The sequence below is a fragment of the Belonocnema kinseyi genome, chromosome 3 (genome assembly GCF_010883055.1).
Source record: "Belonocnema kinseyi isolate 2016_QV_RU_SX_M_011 chromosome 3, B_treatae_v1, whole genome shotgun sequence".
NCBI classification, from domain to species: Eukaryota; Metazoa; Arthropoda; class Insecta; order Hymenoptera; family Cynipidae; genus Belonocnema; species Belonocnema kinseyi.
Genome location: NC_046659.1, coordinates 27,573,164 through 27,587,671, shown reverse-complemented (window position 1 = coordinate 27,587,671; position 14,508 = coordinate 27,573,164). Strand labels below are relative to the sequence as shown.

At 32.5% G+C, this 14,508-nt stretch overlaps 2 protein-coding genes across 2 annotated transcripts in view; both read left to right on the top strand.

Annotated features, from left to right (window-relative positions):
• The window catches only part of LOC117168853 (cleavage and polyadenylation specificity factor subunit 5), a 154,072-nt gene that overhangs the window by 107,308 nt on the left and 32,256 nt on the right, over positions 1-14,508 (top strand). The window contains exon 3 of the mRNA XM_033354718.1: positions 4,702-4,765. Within this exon, the coding sequence (XP_033210609.1) occupies positions 4,702-4,765 (64 nt within the window). The remainder of the gene's footprint in view (positions 1-4,701; positions 4,766-14,508) is intronic.
• LOC117168855 lies at positions 4,774-10,461 on the top strand. The gene is made up of 2 exons (XM_033354722.1): positions 4,774-7,240; positions 8,902-10,461. Exons 1-2 carry the CDS (start codon positions 6,857-6,859, stop codon positions 8,980-8,982), a joined length of 465 nt encoding a protein of 154 aa, XP_033210613.1. The 5' UTR covers positions 4,774-6,856; the 3' UTR covers positions 8,983-10,461.

The following is a 14,508-nucleotide window of genomic DNA, read 5'->3' as shown; positions in this document are numbered from 1 at the left end:
AAACACATAGGGTGATATGTAACAATGTGATAAGGATGATTATAAAAATATATTTTCATTAATTAATTAGTTTCAGAAGAATATAAAGATCTTAAAATAGACAATACATAAGCTTGAATAAAAGATACATCAACTTCTAATACGACTAATAAAGATTGAATAAAATTATAAAGATAATTAAAATTAAACCTAAACTATTTCTTAATTGTCTAATTAATGTTAATAATTAACTCCTTAAAATTATTTCTTGAAAAAAGATCCTACTCCATCTTCACTCCATTGGGAATCGAACCACAAAACTTCTGATTTCCGGTCAGGTGCTTTTCCAATTAAGCTATTAGAGGGATCAGAATAAGAACTCTTAATTCAAGAACATAACGCTAATTTTTAGCTAGGTATTCATGGTACGAGTAATTATTTTCAAATTTTTAAATGTAACTGCTATATCATCAGAGATTGTACCTTACCGACAGTAGATCAACCCTCCAAACTATGAAGGCAGAAGAATCTACACAATATCGATCAAGTTAAGAATCTTCAATAACAGAAAATGCTTAACATCTTAATAAGACTAGATGGAAAATAATATTTTAAAATTAAAATTAAAATTATTTCTTGAAAAAAGATCCTACTCCATCTTCACTCCATTGGGAATCGAACCACAAAACTTCTGACTTCCGGTCAGGTGCTTTTCCAATTAAACTATTAGAGGGATCAGAATAAGAACTCTTAATTCAAGAACATAACGCTAATTTTTAGCTATGTATTCATGGTACGAGTAATTATTTTCAAATTTTTAAATGTATCTGCTATATCATCAGAGATTGTACCTTACCGACAGTAGATCAACCCTCCAAACTATGAAGACAGAAGAATCTACACAATATCGATCAAGTTAAGAATCTTCAATAACAGAAAATGCTTAACATCTTAATAAGTCTAGATGGAAAATAATATTTTAAAATTAAAATTAAAATTATTTCTTGAAAAAAGATCCTACTCCATCTTCACTCCATTGGGAATCGAACCAAAAAACTTCTGATTTCCGGTCAGGTGCTTTTCCAATTAAGCTATTAGAGGGATCAGAATAAGAACTCTTAATTCAAGAACATAACTCTAATTTTTAGCTAGGTATTAATGGTACAGGTAATTATTTTCAAATTTTTAAATGTATCTGCTATATCATCAGAGATTGTACCTTACTGACAGTAGATCAGCCCTCCAAACTATGAAGGCAGAAGAATCTACACAATATCGATCAAGTTAAGAATCTTCAATAACAGAAAATGCTTAACATCTTAATAAGACTAGATGGAAAATAATATTTTTAAGTTAAAATTGAAATTATTTCTTGTAAAAAAGATCCTACTCCATCTTCACTCGATTGGGAATCGAACCACAAAACTTCTGATTTCCGGTCAGGTGCTTTTCCAATTAAGCTATTAGAGGGATCAGAATAAGAACTCTTAATTCAAGAACATAACGCTAATTTTTAGCTAGGTATTAATGGTACAGGTAATTATTTTCAAATTTTTAAATGTATCTGCTATATCATCAGAGATTGTACCTTACCGACAGTAGATCAACCCTTCAAACCAGTTTTGTGGTTCGATTCCCAATGGAGTGAAGATGGAGTAGGATCTTTTTTTCAAGAAATAATTTTAATTTTAATTTAAAAATATTATTTTCCATCTAGTCTTATTAAGACGTTAAGCATTTTCTGTTATTGAAGATTCTTAAGTTGATCGATATTGTGTAGATTCTTCTGCCTTCATGGTTTGGAGGGTTGATCTACTGTCAGGAAGGTACAATCTCTGATGATATAGTAGATAAATTTAAAAATTTGAAAATTAACTCCTTACTATTTCTTCGTGGTGAAGCTGTATAAAGAAGTAGGAAACATCGACGATTTTCCCGACAGGAGGAAGACGTGTGTGACCACGAAAAAGGGTGATAAAATGATTATCAAGCTTTTTCAGAAGCACCCCACACTCAGAAAAATAATTGGATGGTGGAACCTGAGAATTGGATGTGGTATCCAATTTAGTTGGATTCTGCAGAGCCATCCCATTTGTTGGCTGAGACAGCCATTTTTATTGGATAAGTTAAAATTGGCTGTGGCAACCAACTGAGGAGGATAGCTGATACTATAACTTGGCTGCCTCATCCAATTATATTAGAGACTGCAAATATCACCTTGGTTAGAACATCTAATCTAATTGTAGCTATATCTATTTCTATTGTATCGTACATCTTTTTTTGTTTGATAATAGGACCATATACTTGGATGCATAGGATATGCTGCAGAAGTTCTATAAAAAGCAAATTGAAAAGCTGAATGTTTCTTTTAAGAAATTCAAATTTATTTTTAAATTATTTTTTAGAGAACGAGAACATTATTTTGGTACATTATTATTATTATTATAAAAACATTTCAGTGTTGAAATGTTGTCACAGGCTTATACTGCCCAACATGTCGAAGGCATTTTTGGTTAGAGTTGGAGTTTTTATTTGATTATTTTTGCACGGGGCTGTCCCGGTATATATCTTCAGTCACGGACGCATTTTTATAATGCAATCAAGTGATCTGATGAGAGCAGTCTGCCCAGACATATTGGACAAAGCCTGGTTTTTACCCCATCATTGACGGAGTGGGTTGCAGTCAAGTACACGATGGGGGGACCTACAGCTTAAGGCGGGTTTAAGCCACCGAGGCTTATTATTATTATTATTATAAAAGTACATACACATAGGGTGCTATATACTATATATTTCAAACAATACCATATAATTCATACAGCACACGATTTTTTTTAACAAACAAGATTACTTTTTAACAAAAAAGATGAATTTTTGAACAAATTAAAAAAATTTTCAACCAAAAAATTAAACTTGTAACCAAGAGGATTAATTTTTTTACCAAAAATGACGAATTTTTCAACAAGTTGCATCAATTTTTCAACCAAATAGTGGTACTTTTAACAACAAAAAATATTTCCTACCAAAAAAAAAACAATACATACATTTCTAACCAAATAATCATCCCGAAAATAAAATCCGTCTTTTTCGCGACAAGCTTAATCTGTCAAATAATAGGCCAGACAATATACATATAAATTAATGTCATAACAATAAAAAAGTCTATAAAAATTATATTGTATCAGTATCTGGACAAATTTCTTCGGGTAAATTCCTCCGGCTATTGGCACTCTGCTTTAGGCGGATGAATTTTCTGGAGTAAATTCATTCGGTTACTGACAGTGTGCTGTAGCCGGACGATTTTTCTGGAGTAAATTCGTCCGTCTATGTGGACATGTAAGCGCAGCCTAAACTAAGTTAAAGTAAAGAAAATGTGACAGAATTCATATTCTTATTGTCATTAAAAGTAATTTTAAAAAACTTCAATTATGAAATACCATCTCCATTCTGGAAGTGCCCAAAAATCGCTCCAGCCCTGCTAATAATTTTGTTGCGAGCCTAATTGTGGCACAAGTTTATCGACGTCTTCTTTGAAAAGACAAATTGTCGCTGCATAATCAATCTATTCCTCTGCAAAACTAAAAAGAAGCTTCAGACTCAATTCAAACTTTTGAATTTGAGGTTAGGGTCACAACACGCTTGTTTAAAGATAAAATAAACTATTAGTCACAACAAAAGTGGTAACAAAATTAAAAAGTATATAAAACAAATATATGAGATTTTTGAGAAAGGAAAAAAAACTGAAATGCCTATAACAACCAATGAGCTGCTCATAACTTCTAAGAGTCATGCATAGCCTATATAAATTCTAATTCTATGAATAATAGACGTATAGCCGTTTGATATCTGGCAGCTTTATATAGAGGAGCACAGTGCTGAAACCGTTCTTGAAACCGAAGCACATTGAAAAGCGACTAGCATGGGCGAACGAAAATATCCAAGGCGACTGGTTGAACGTAGTGTTCACAGATAAGGCATCGTTCTGGACATGGATTCGTACACAATGTGCGTGGTCCGTACATGGTTCACCATTTGTCCAACGCAGCGTTATGCAGCCGGTCTAGGCCCCTATGTGAGGTTGTTTCCGCAAGCTGGGTTTTGGCAGAATGCACGTGTTCACTAGCAAGCTAAATGTCGAAAGGATACTTAAAATCTATCAGACGGATTTGACAAAGTCTACGGAGAAATGGTTTGGGCAAGGAAATAGAGACTGGATACTTTATGAAAACACTCAAGGAGGAACCTTTTATACTCACCATATATATACCAAATGTCAGCATTAGCCTGCGAGCCTAGTTATAGGAGATAAAGTTAAGAAGGCTGATGGCTATAAAACCGCGCAACAGAACATGTACAATTATGACAATATGAATGTATTCCAACTTCATGTATAGCTGAAACGGATGAATTATTTCAAGTATTTTACATTCTATACATAAAACACTCTAACGCCCCCCCCCCCCCTGAAAACTGCATTTAAATATCAAAATAAAGTAAGAAATGCATACAATCTCCGAAAATGCAGCAGATAGCAGTTATATTCATTAATTTGTTTATAAAAATTAAACATCCAGGAATTTCATGTGCAATTAAAATTTCTATTCAACAAAAGTAAATAAGTATATAATGATTTTAAAAAACTATACTAAAGTCAGCCACAAAATAAGTAGATATTGGTTTTGATGGAAATTTATCAAAAAGCAAATTTGTTCTTGATTTCAGACCCGGAGGAGAACTGAATGCAGGCGAAGACGAGGTAGAGGGCCTGAAACGGCTCCTTACTGAGGTAACACCGCAGCACCTTACGCTACCCTTATGGGTGGCTGGGAGCAGCATTTGAAATTGTTAGATTGTATCCGTATCACTTTATAACTTTAAACACTCGTATCATAATTAAATAATTTATTAATTCTGAAAGTAGTTCTCTTCATGATATAACTAGTAAATATTTTTTTTGCTAACCTTTTTTGGTCATTTTTTCTGATATGTCTATTAAATCATGTAGTTGAAACAAGTTTTATACCATTTTTATAATGCTGATGTAAGAGGGCCTGTAGCCCAGTTCGATATTCTTATTTATGGTATTCACGCAAATTAGGTATTGTGTTCTCATTTGCTAAGAACATTGTTAAAGCACGCAATTTTATTTTCCCTACGTACCAAGCATTAAGAAATGGTATTGAAAATTGAAAAAGATGGGCAAGAGAACGGAAGTATTTTTTAAATTATTAGGAGAACGAATAAAAATACTGTAACAAAGAACTAGTTGGGTTAATAGTCCACAAGCCGTCATACTTTTTTTTTTATTAAAAACATGTTGACTGGGTGATTTTAAAATTGTGATTAATAACAGTAATTTTTTTAGATAAATCTTAAGATAACGTCACACAAACGTCGAAAAAACGTTTTTCCTACAAAGTGAATGGTTTCATCGAAGCATCCCCCACTCCCAATATGTCAAAATAAGAAGTTTATAAAAAATAATTAATAACCTGCTGATTTTTTTCAGTTACTTTTTTCCCAGTCATACACTCGTAAATGGTCAATTCCACGTTAATACTTTTTTTATTAATATCTGTAGAACAAAGATGGCACATGTTAGGTTACTGTATTCTTTTCAAAAATAAAACAGTGTCCTACAAAAAATGGGTATGTATCGCTAGTCCGACAAGAAATATTTTAAATAACAAATTGCTCTATAATTGCGGTTTTGCTAATGTAAGTGCTTAAAATAAAATTGTAAATTTGAAAAAATAGATTCTTTGTTTATTGCATTTTCCCAAAGTACAATATTGCAAAAATATTGTGTAAATATTTCAAAAATATACGAGCAACAAAGATTCTAGGAAATTTTCTGTCAACTGCCGCCGTTTTGTTATTTTGCAAAATAAAAAATAATCCGCTTTGTCACTTGAAAGCTACGGCCATACTAATAAATAAAATGTCTGATTCATTGGTTTCAAATTACACGGAATGGAGATATTGTGCGTGTCGTGGACATGGCTTTTTTTAGCCGTTTCGGCGTATCCATATCTCTGGGCATTCGGCGTCCATGGACAATCCCTCGAGAAAAAATGAAATTCGATCATCTCACGACCTGCGTTAAAAATACCTTTCACCCAGATATTCATATTCCAGGAACCGATCACCCAGGTATTCTCAATCCAGAAGCCAATCACCTACACATTCCCGGTCCAGGAGCCGCTCTCATACACGCCGACACAGACGAGATATTCGGGTACGAAGCCCGAGAAGACCGACCCATCGATACAGGCTAGATACTCCAGAATGACGCACGAGAGGATCGGCTGAGTATGGCCTTGCCGATCACGACCCGCGAGGCGTGACGGGTCAAAGTTTTCGCCAAAAAACTAGCCCTCCAAAAGACAGACGAGATTTGTCCCAGTCACCAAAATATAGGGGTCGCTCATCAAGCCAATCTTCAGACCATGATGTTTCTTCTTCTGGAGAATTTTCAAAACTAGGAGGTGATAACCAACTCAAAACGGAAATCCTAAAAATAATCGGCGAAGATTCATAAAATACGGACATTCCTGGAGGAAGTGTTCAGAATGTTTTAAGTCAAAATTGGTCTGAAATTTTAACGAAGGGCGTACCAAATGAAAATGATTGAAGATCTAATAAAGAAGTATCCTCCGCCTGAAAATTTCAAATCACTTAAGACTCCAACTTTAAATCCAGAGGTGAGGTACACTATGTCTGATGCTTTTCGTACTGAAGATTCTTTCCAGGTGACAGCCCAGCCCAAAGTTTGTGCGGCCATATTGGATAATAGTTTGGCCTTGACAAATTGTTTAATGATGGATCTGAGGTTGATCCCCTTCTTGTGACATATATAAGCGATTCAGCAAGGTTAATGACTGATGTCCATTATAACATTTCTATTACAAAACGGGCGTTTATTCCGCCAAACGTGAATCATTTAGTAGAAGATGTGGTCTCAAATTTACCGATAGAATCCCAACTTTTTGGGGAAAAACTGACTGATCGCATAAAAGCTGCTGAAGACATCCAGAAGCAGAGTAAATCTATCGCCAAGAAACGAACTTCAAGTAACAGAAGTAGTTTTCCTGCCAGCAGAGGCGGAATAGGGCAGCAGAGATTGCTACGACCGAATAATCAGGCCTTCTTTCAAACAAACCAATTCATTAAACTACAAAGGTCCATCCGGAGGGAATCACAGGAGCTTCAGATATGGGCAGAATTTCAAAGCTCAAATGAATCAACCTCGCTATTGAACGTAAGTTGGCTCGAAGGTTAAGTTTGTTTGTCGACACATGGAAAAAAATTACAGAAGATAGCTTAATTCTTGAATATATCAGAGGTTATAAAATTCCTTTTCTTGTACCAGTTATTCAACAATTTTAAACGAGTGCTAAAAATTTATCAAATCCTGAAGGTTTCCAAATGTTTACTGCCATAAATGAACTTATCTTTAAAGACGCCGTTTCAGAATGTCAGTCTTGCAAAGGCCAGTTTATTTCATCTTACTTTTTAGTATATAAGCCAAAGGGTCAAAAGCGTTTATCCTGAATTGAAAGAAACTACATTATTTTATAGAAGCACCCCACTTTAAATTAGAAGATCAAAAGACCATCACGAAGCATTTAACAAAGAATTCTTATATGGCCTCGATTGATTTGAAAGATGCTTACTACATAATATCAGTCAAACAAGAAGATAGAAAATATTTACGTTTTGAATTCAATCATAAACTATACCAGTATAATTTTTTACCTTTTGATCTCTGCACAGCACCATATCAGTTTATAAAAATAATGAAGCCCCTAATTCAATGTTTTAGGAGCAAATGTTTCTTATCTGTGATTTATTTAGATGATATTCCTTTAATATCAAAAAATAAACAACATTGTTTTTTAAACATTACAGAAACGAAAGAAAATTTAGAATCTCTTGGTTTTATAATTAATATAGAAAAATCTTGCTTAACACCTACGCATGAGTGTAGATTTTTGGGTTTTTCTGTAATAGTGCTAACTTAACAGTTGAATTACCATTGAAAAAGAAAGAAAATCAAAAAATTGACGCAAACGTTTTATTTAATTAAATACTGAATGTCGAATAAGAGATTTTGCACGTTGTATTGGTACTTTACTTTCAGCATGTCCTGGTGCCAGATATGGGTGGTTATATACAAAGTCAATGGAACGTGAAAATTTTTTAGCTTTGAAAAGTTTCATGGGCAATTTAGATAAGTCAATGAAATTGTCAAACTAGGTAAAATCTGAGCTTTAGTGGTGTATAAAAAATATTTCTGTCACAAACAATCTTATTAGAGATTCTCAGTTTCGCTTAGAAGTTTTTTCAGGCGCATTACTAACAGGATGGGGCGCGTATTGTAACGGAGAAAAGACTCATGGTTGGTGGGATGCAGACGGTCAAAAGAGTTCTACAAATTTTCTGGAATTAAAAGCTGCCTTTAAGGCTCTTCAAGCCTTCAACTGCAATTCTTGCCAAATTTTACTTCGAATTGACAACACTACGGCAATATCTTATATCAATCGTATGGGTGGCGTGCAGCACAAAAAATTACTTAATATAGCAAAATAAATTTGGCAATGGTGTGAAAGATTCTGAAATTGATTTGTTTGCAACAAGTATCAATAATAAATGCAAAAAATTCGTATCCCGGTTCAAAGACCCAGAATCCGTGGCTATTGATGCTCTTACAATACCTTACAAATCTTTCTATTTTTATGCTTTCCCGCCCTTTTCTTTAATTCTACGAAGAATAAGAAAAATTGTCGATGAACAGACAGAAGGGGTTCTATTAGTACCTTATTGTCCCACTCAAGAGTGTTATCCTTTGTTTTTGGATTTATTAACTGATGTGCCAGTGGTACTAGGCCCACAATTCAGTTTACTTACATCTGCTTTTAGGGAAATCCATCCCTTAGCCTCCAACTTTATCCCGGTGGCCGGCAGACTATCTGGAAGGCTTTTCAAAGGAAAGGAGTCTAGGAATCGAGATTTTCTAGCTTGATAGCATCTTTATCTCAGATGACAATTAAAAAATATAACAAACCTCTTCGATTGTGGTGGCAATATTGTGCTAAAAGCAAAATATCAGTGTTTGATGCCAATTCTAAACATGTGCTTGTATTTCTAGTACAAGTTGTTGATCAAAACGTCTAAGGTAAGTAAATTGCAACCGTGTTTGATTAAACCTTTTTTTCGAAGAGCAGCCAGATTATGCGTGATTCAAATTTAAAAAATAAAAATTGTAAAATTGCAAATACGTTTTCTTTAAACATCTAGGTAATCATCTAGAAGAACGAGACGACAAAATATAATTAACCGATTAAACGAACTTACCTGTAAGTGAAGTTAAATCGGGATTATATGAGTCGTCTCGTTCGAATGGATCACTCCTACCCTCACCCATTTTACTTTCATTGATAAAATAGAACCCGCAGTATGTCGCAATTTTTATTACTTGAAAATTAATGATGTATCGCCGCAGGAGGGACAGGGAGTCACCGTGTAAGATGAAAGTCGCGGGCCGCCATTTAATTTAAAAAGTACTGCCCTTGAATGGACAATTTACGAGTGTAGGACTGGGGAAAAGTACCACTTCATTTGTCGGACAATGTGACCATGAAATTCTCTAAATTTTTAATGAGGCAACTGAAAAAAAATCAGCGGTTATTAATTATTTTTTATAAACTCGTTATTTTGACATATTTGGAGTGGTTGGCGCTTCGATCAAACGATGCATTTTGTAGGACAAACGTTTTTTCGACGTTTGTGTGAGAGTCAACATGTTTTACGCATGCGCACTTTATTAGTTCCCACTATCGAGAAATTTCGCAGAGAGAGAAGTTCGATGTCTTATCAAAACGAAGCTACTCACGAAGATTCAGCCGGTTATTAATTTTTAAAGAGTGGCGGCTTGTGGGCTATCAGTTCGACGAAACGTTATTACCTGCGTAGTCTGACTTCTGCTGTTAGACCAGGGGTCTCCACAATCCACGAGTGCAGCATGACCTAGGATCGCTCGGCCTTTTTCAAGATCTACCAAGTATTTTTGGACGGGAAACTGAGAGGAAAATTATGACCCCTCTAAACAAAATCCCAGTTGGAAGGGCTCGGAGAACCCTTTTTCTGCTATAACTTGAAAGGCCTTGAAGTACAACCGGGTGGCCACATGTCAGGGAAATGTCAGGGGAAAAAATTTTCTAACGTAAATGAAGTAACTGCCACGGAAAATAGAAATGAATATGTTTTAATATTATTTTGAAAGCACTTTCTAATATCAATATAAATATTTGTCAATGTGCATGCGTTTAAAAGAGAATTCGATTCTTAGTTTTTTATATGTAGTTATTTATTTATTGATGGTTTAGATACAGGCCCTTTACTTAATTAATCCATACCGCGAGGCAAATCGCATTTTTCTGGCTTGTTTCAATATTTTACAAAGTATTTTATTTAAAGTATTTAAAACTAAGCAATTACGGATAATAATTGTTCACAAATAAATGTTTTGGACATACATAATATACTAAATAATTTAAAAAATACTAAGAACAATAAAAATTAGTGGTCAAAAATAAATTCAAAGCATTTAAAATTCAAGAGTTTTTTTTTGTAAATTGAGAATCTGTCAATAAAATTATTTTAGAAGAAAATTTCGAAAATAGAACAAATTAAAAATTTTAAAAATTGATCATTTAAAATCCAAAGGAATTGAAATTTCATTAGCGCTTTTCAATAAAAATAATTTTCAGTTTGATACTACTTTAAACTAAATTGAATGTTTCAAAGTCAAGGCTGCTTAAATTGCAGAATTTAAATTTTTTTATTACATTTAAAAATAATTAAAATTGATTCCGCAAAATTGTCCAAGACTAAAAAATTATTTTTCTGTCATTTTTGCTATTCAAAATGTTTTTTTTTTTAAATTATAAATCTTTAAAACTGAATTATTCCCAAAAAAACTTTTAAAATAAAAAGTAATTTTTTATTTTAAATACAAAAGTTTTGAAAAACGCTATCGCAACTGAAGGGGAAAAATTCTTTGCGTTGTTAATAACAGATTTTAAAAATAGTAATTTATTTATTATTTGTATATCTGTTAGATATAATAATTTAATCAATTATTTGAATTCATTTACAATTTTTTTATACTTTCTATATTGAAAAATTTGTTATTATGGATTCAACAATTGATTATATTTTTAATATTAGGTAACAGAAACCCAAAGACACGTGAATTTCTTGCTACTTTTTGATATTTTACATTACTTTATTGTGATATAATTTTGTATGTAATTATCACAAGTATATAATTACGCTGAGTAGATGCGAACTATTGGTATAGGCTCATCAGTAGATACAGGATCTACTTTGGAGACCCCTGCGTTAGACCTACATTAATATTTTGCCAAAATATTGAAAAGACAATGATTTAATTCTATATATAGGAGCTTTATTTAATTTAGGCAATCCTAAGACAACCAGAGGTATGCTTAGCTTTATTTATAAAATACTTATTGTACTCGTTAAGATATGCGATGAACAGTAGCAAAAAATGTGCGGTAGAAGTCTGCACGAAGTGCATCAACTAATTTTTAATTAGCAATATTTTCATGTTCACACGACTCTCATGGGATTGAAAAATTTTGTGTTGGTGCATTAAAAGAGTCTCTATTTTTATTTAATAAGAATTGTGAAATGTGATACTTTTAGTATGTCGATAACGATTTGATGTAAAAACATATGATTATTAGCGTGGTCCAAAATGACAGACTTTCGATTTAGAAAAATGTCTATTTGTCTTCATGCTTAGGTTTAATCAGTCCCCTGCAACGACTGTATGTCAGCGTTAGTTCACTAGTACGGTCAAGTGAAGCGAGGAGTGCAGATGGCGCTGGGAGTCTTTCCAGCCTGTTTTTACATGGAAAGCATAGGAAAAATTAGCTACAAATTAACTTAATTGATATTATTTGTAATGGCAATTTGTATTATGCATTACATATTTGAAATTTCATATCTTTTTTAAAATATTCGAGTAATTTAATTTTTTTTAAATCCTTAAAAACTTTTTTTTCCAGCTGCGCAAAATGTGAAAGGTTTCAATCGTAACATGGAGGAAATGAATTAAAATTATTTTTCTACTCAAGAAACGAAAAATAATAGTGTGAAACTGATAACATAATTTTTAATAGTAATATTGTGAAGTTGCGTTTCATAAACAACATTACTTTTATGAAATATAAAATTTAATTGGAAATAAAAATTAAATAACGGATATTCTAATTTTATACTGAGGTAAAGAATTGATTTAATGGGTAAGTATATTTCAATAAGAACAATTCCAAAAAACACGCGGAAATGAGCATTTTATGTCATATAACGCGCGATATGAAAAAAGTCATGAGAAGAAAAATGTTGCTTTTTGAATGCCCTACGAGATTATCATAACTTTTTGAAGTTCCTTGAAAAATCAAAATTTCCAATTTTGACAGCATACAAAATAATGAAAAATCCAGAAATTACATTTTTTGGCCAAACTGTGCAAAATACGGTAAAAAATAAATACACAAAAATTGTGCATTTGAAAAATATCTACAAATTTGTTATAAACCACTTTTTGATAGGATGCGTAGTTTTGGCTTTCATCATGAAAAACGTCATTAACAGTAAAAAAACATGTGCCCGCTGCGCGGGCACTTTCTTACCACAACTTTTGTCTTTAAATTTCTTTTTCTTCTCGTGTGTGGTGTTTCAAAAAATTTAACTTTTCATGTTTTTGATGTTTTTTTTTATGATTTAAACTAAAAATAGAACTATACAAAAAGTACTTTTCGATAGCCCTACAAGATTATCATATCAAATTTTTCAATTTTTTCGAAAAATTCAAATTTTGTCCGGACGAAAACCAATTGAAAATCAAAAATTGTATTTTGCAGTCAAACTATGCAAGATAGGAGAAAAAATGATAAAGACAAACATTATGCACCCAAAAAATATCTACAAATTTGTTATTAATCACTTTTTTATAGGACACAAGCTAAGCCAACATAAATAGATATAATTTTTTCATCGAAGGTAGAGCAAAAAAATGTGTATAAATTGTTTTTTTTTATTTTCTCATCAGAGAAGGTATTAGATATGTGTAAAGTTTAACAACCCGCCCACTCCCCCTAGTTTTTGTCAAATGTCCACGTTTTGAGACCCCCTAAATTTGAAAAATAGGTTTTTACGAATTTGTCGGTCTGTCTGTATGTATTTATGTCTCGTCAGCACGATAACTTTTGAAAAAATAATTCTATTAGATTGGCCTCTAGTAGACTCTTTAAGTGTCCTAAACTAAAGGTTAAGTTCTTTAGCCTGCCATTATGGATAAAAATTAAAAAAGTAAGCGCCTTTTTAATATTTTTGAGACTATTTTTTCAAAAATTCAAGAATTATCTGTACGGTTATACATAGTATTCAAAAATTCGAACATTTTATCCTAATGACTTTTCAAAAAAATCAAAAATTACCATAGTTATAGCATTCACAAAATTTCAAAAAATACACGAAAATGAACTCATTAAGCCAATTAACGGACGATATGAAAAAATGGCAAGAGATGAAAAAGTTTAATTTCTAAATGCCCTTGAAGATTATCATAACAACTTTTGGAATTTTCTTGATAAATAAAAAATTAAATTTTCACAACATGATAAATAATGGAAAATCCAAAAGTTACACTTTTTCATGCAACATTTTTACAGTATTTCAAGTATTCTCAAATATAATCCATTTTCAGTGTGTGTGTGTGTGTGTGTGTGTGTGTGTAATTTAGAAGTTAAAAACCGGTAAGGCTGCTCAGTAGACCGAATGTGTAAAGTTTAAATCAAACAAAACATTGGAAATGAGCAAATTCAGTTTATTGAAAAACGACAAAAGTTGCAATAAAACGTTGAATAACCAAATTTTTTTTAAAAAATGCGCATTTTTTAAAACGGAGCAATGCTTTAACAAAAGAGAATTCGCAATCACCAAATTACTGTTGTCGATACTTTCAACTTTAGTTTTAAAAAGTCTGTGCAGAAAGATCGAGCACGTAACGCGAGGTAAATACAATATCATTCTAAGCGATAAATATTTCTCAACGGCGCACACCACAATGTCACAGCTGGGTTCAGAACAGGGATATTTAAATGTTTTGTTTGAAATCAAGTCGTTAATGATAAGATCGAAACAGTTATTCCAACGGTCATCCTGTTTAATTATAATTATAAATTGATTAACCCTTAAACGGCCAAAACGCCACTATCGGGACACTGCTTTTCAATGGCCAATAACTAAGACTATACGGCACTAGAAAAAATTGAGAAACATATATTTTTATTGCTTAGGATCTCCTCTTTCCGACGGTGCCAATTAAATTCTTCAAAAAATTTATTTATTATCCCAAAATGCAGTTTAAACAAAAAAAAAAAACGTGATTTTTCGTGCCTATTTTTTTTTGTGAACCATTTTCCAAAGCTTTTC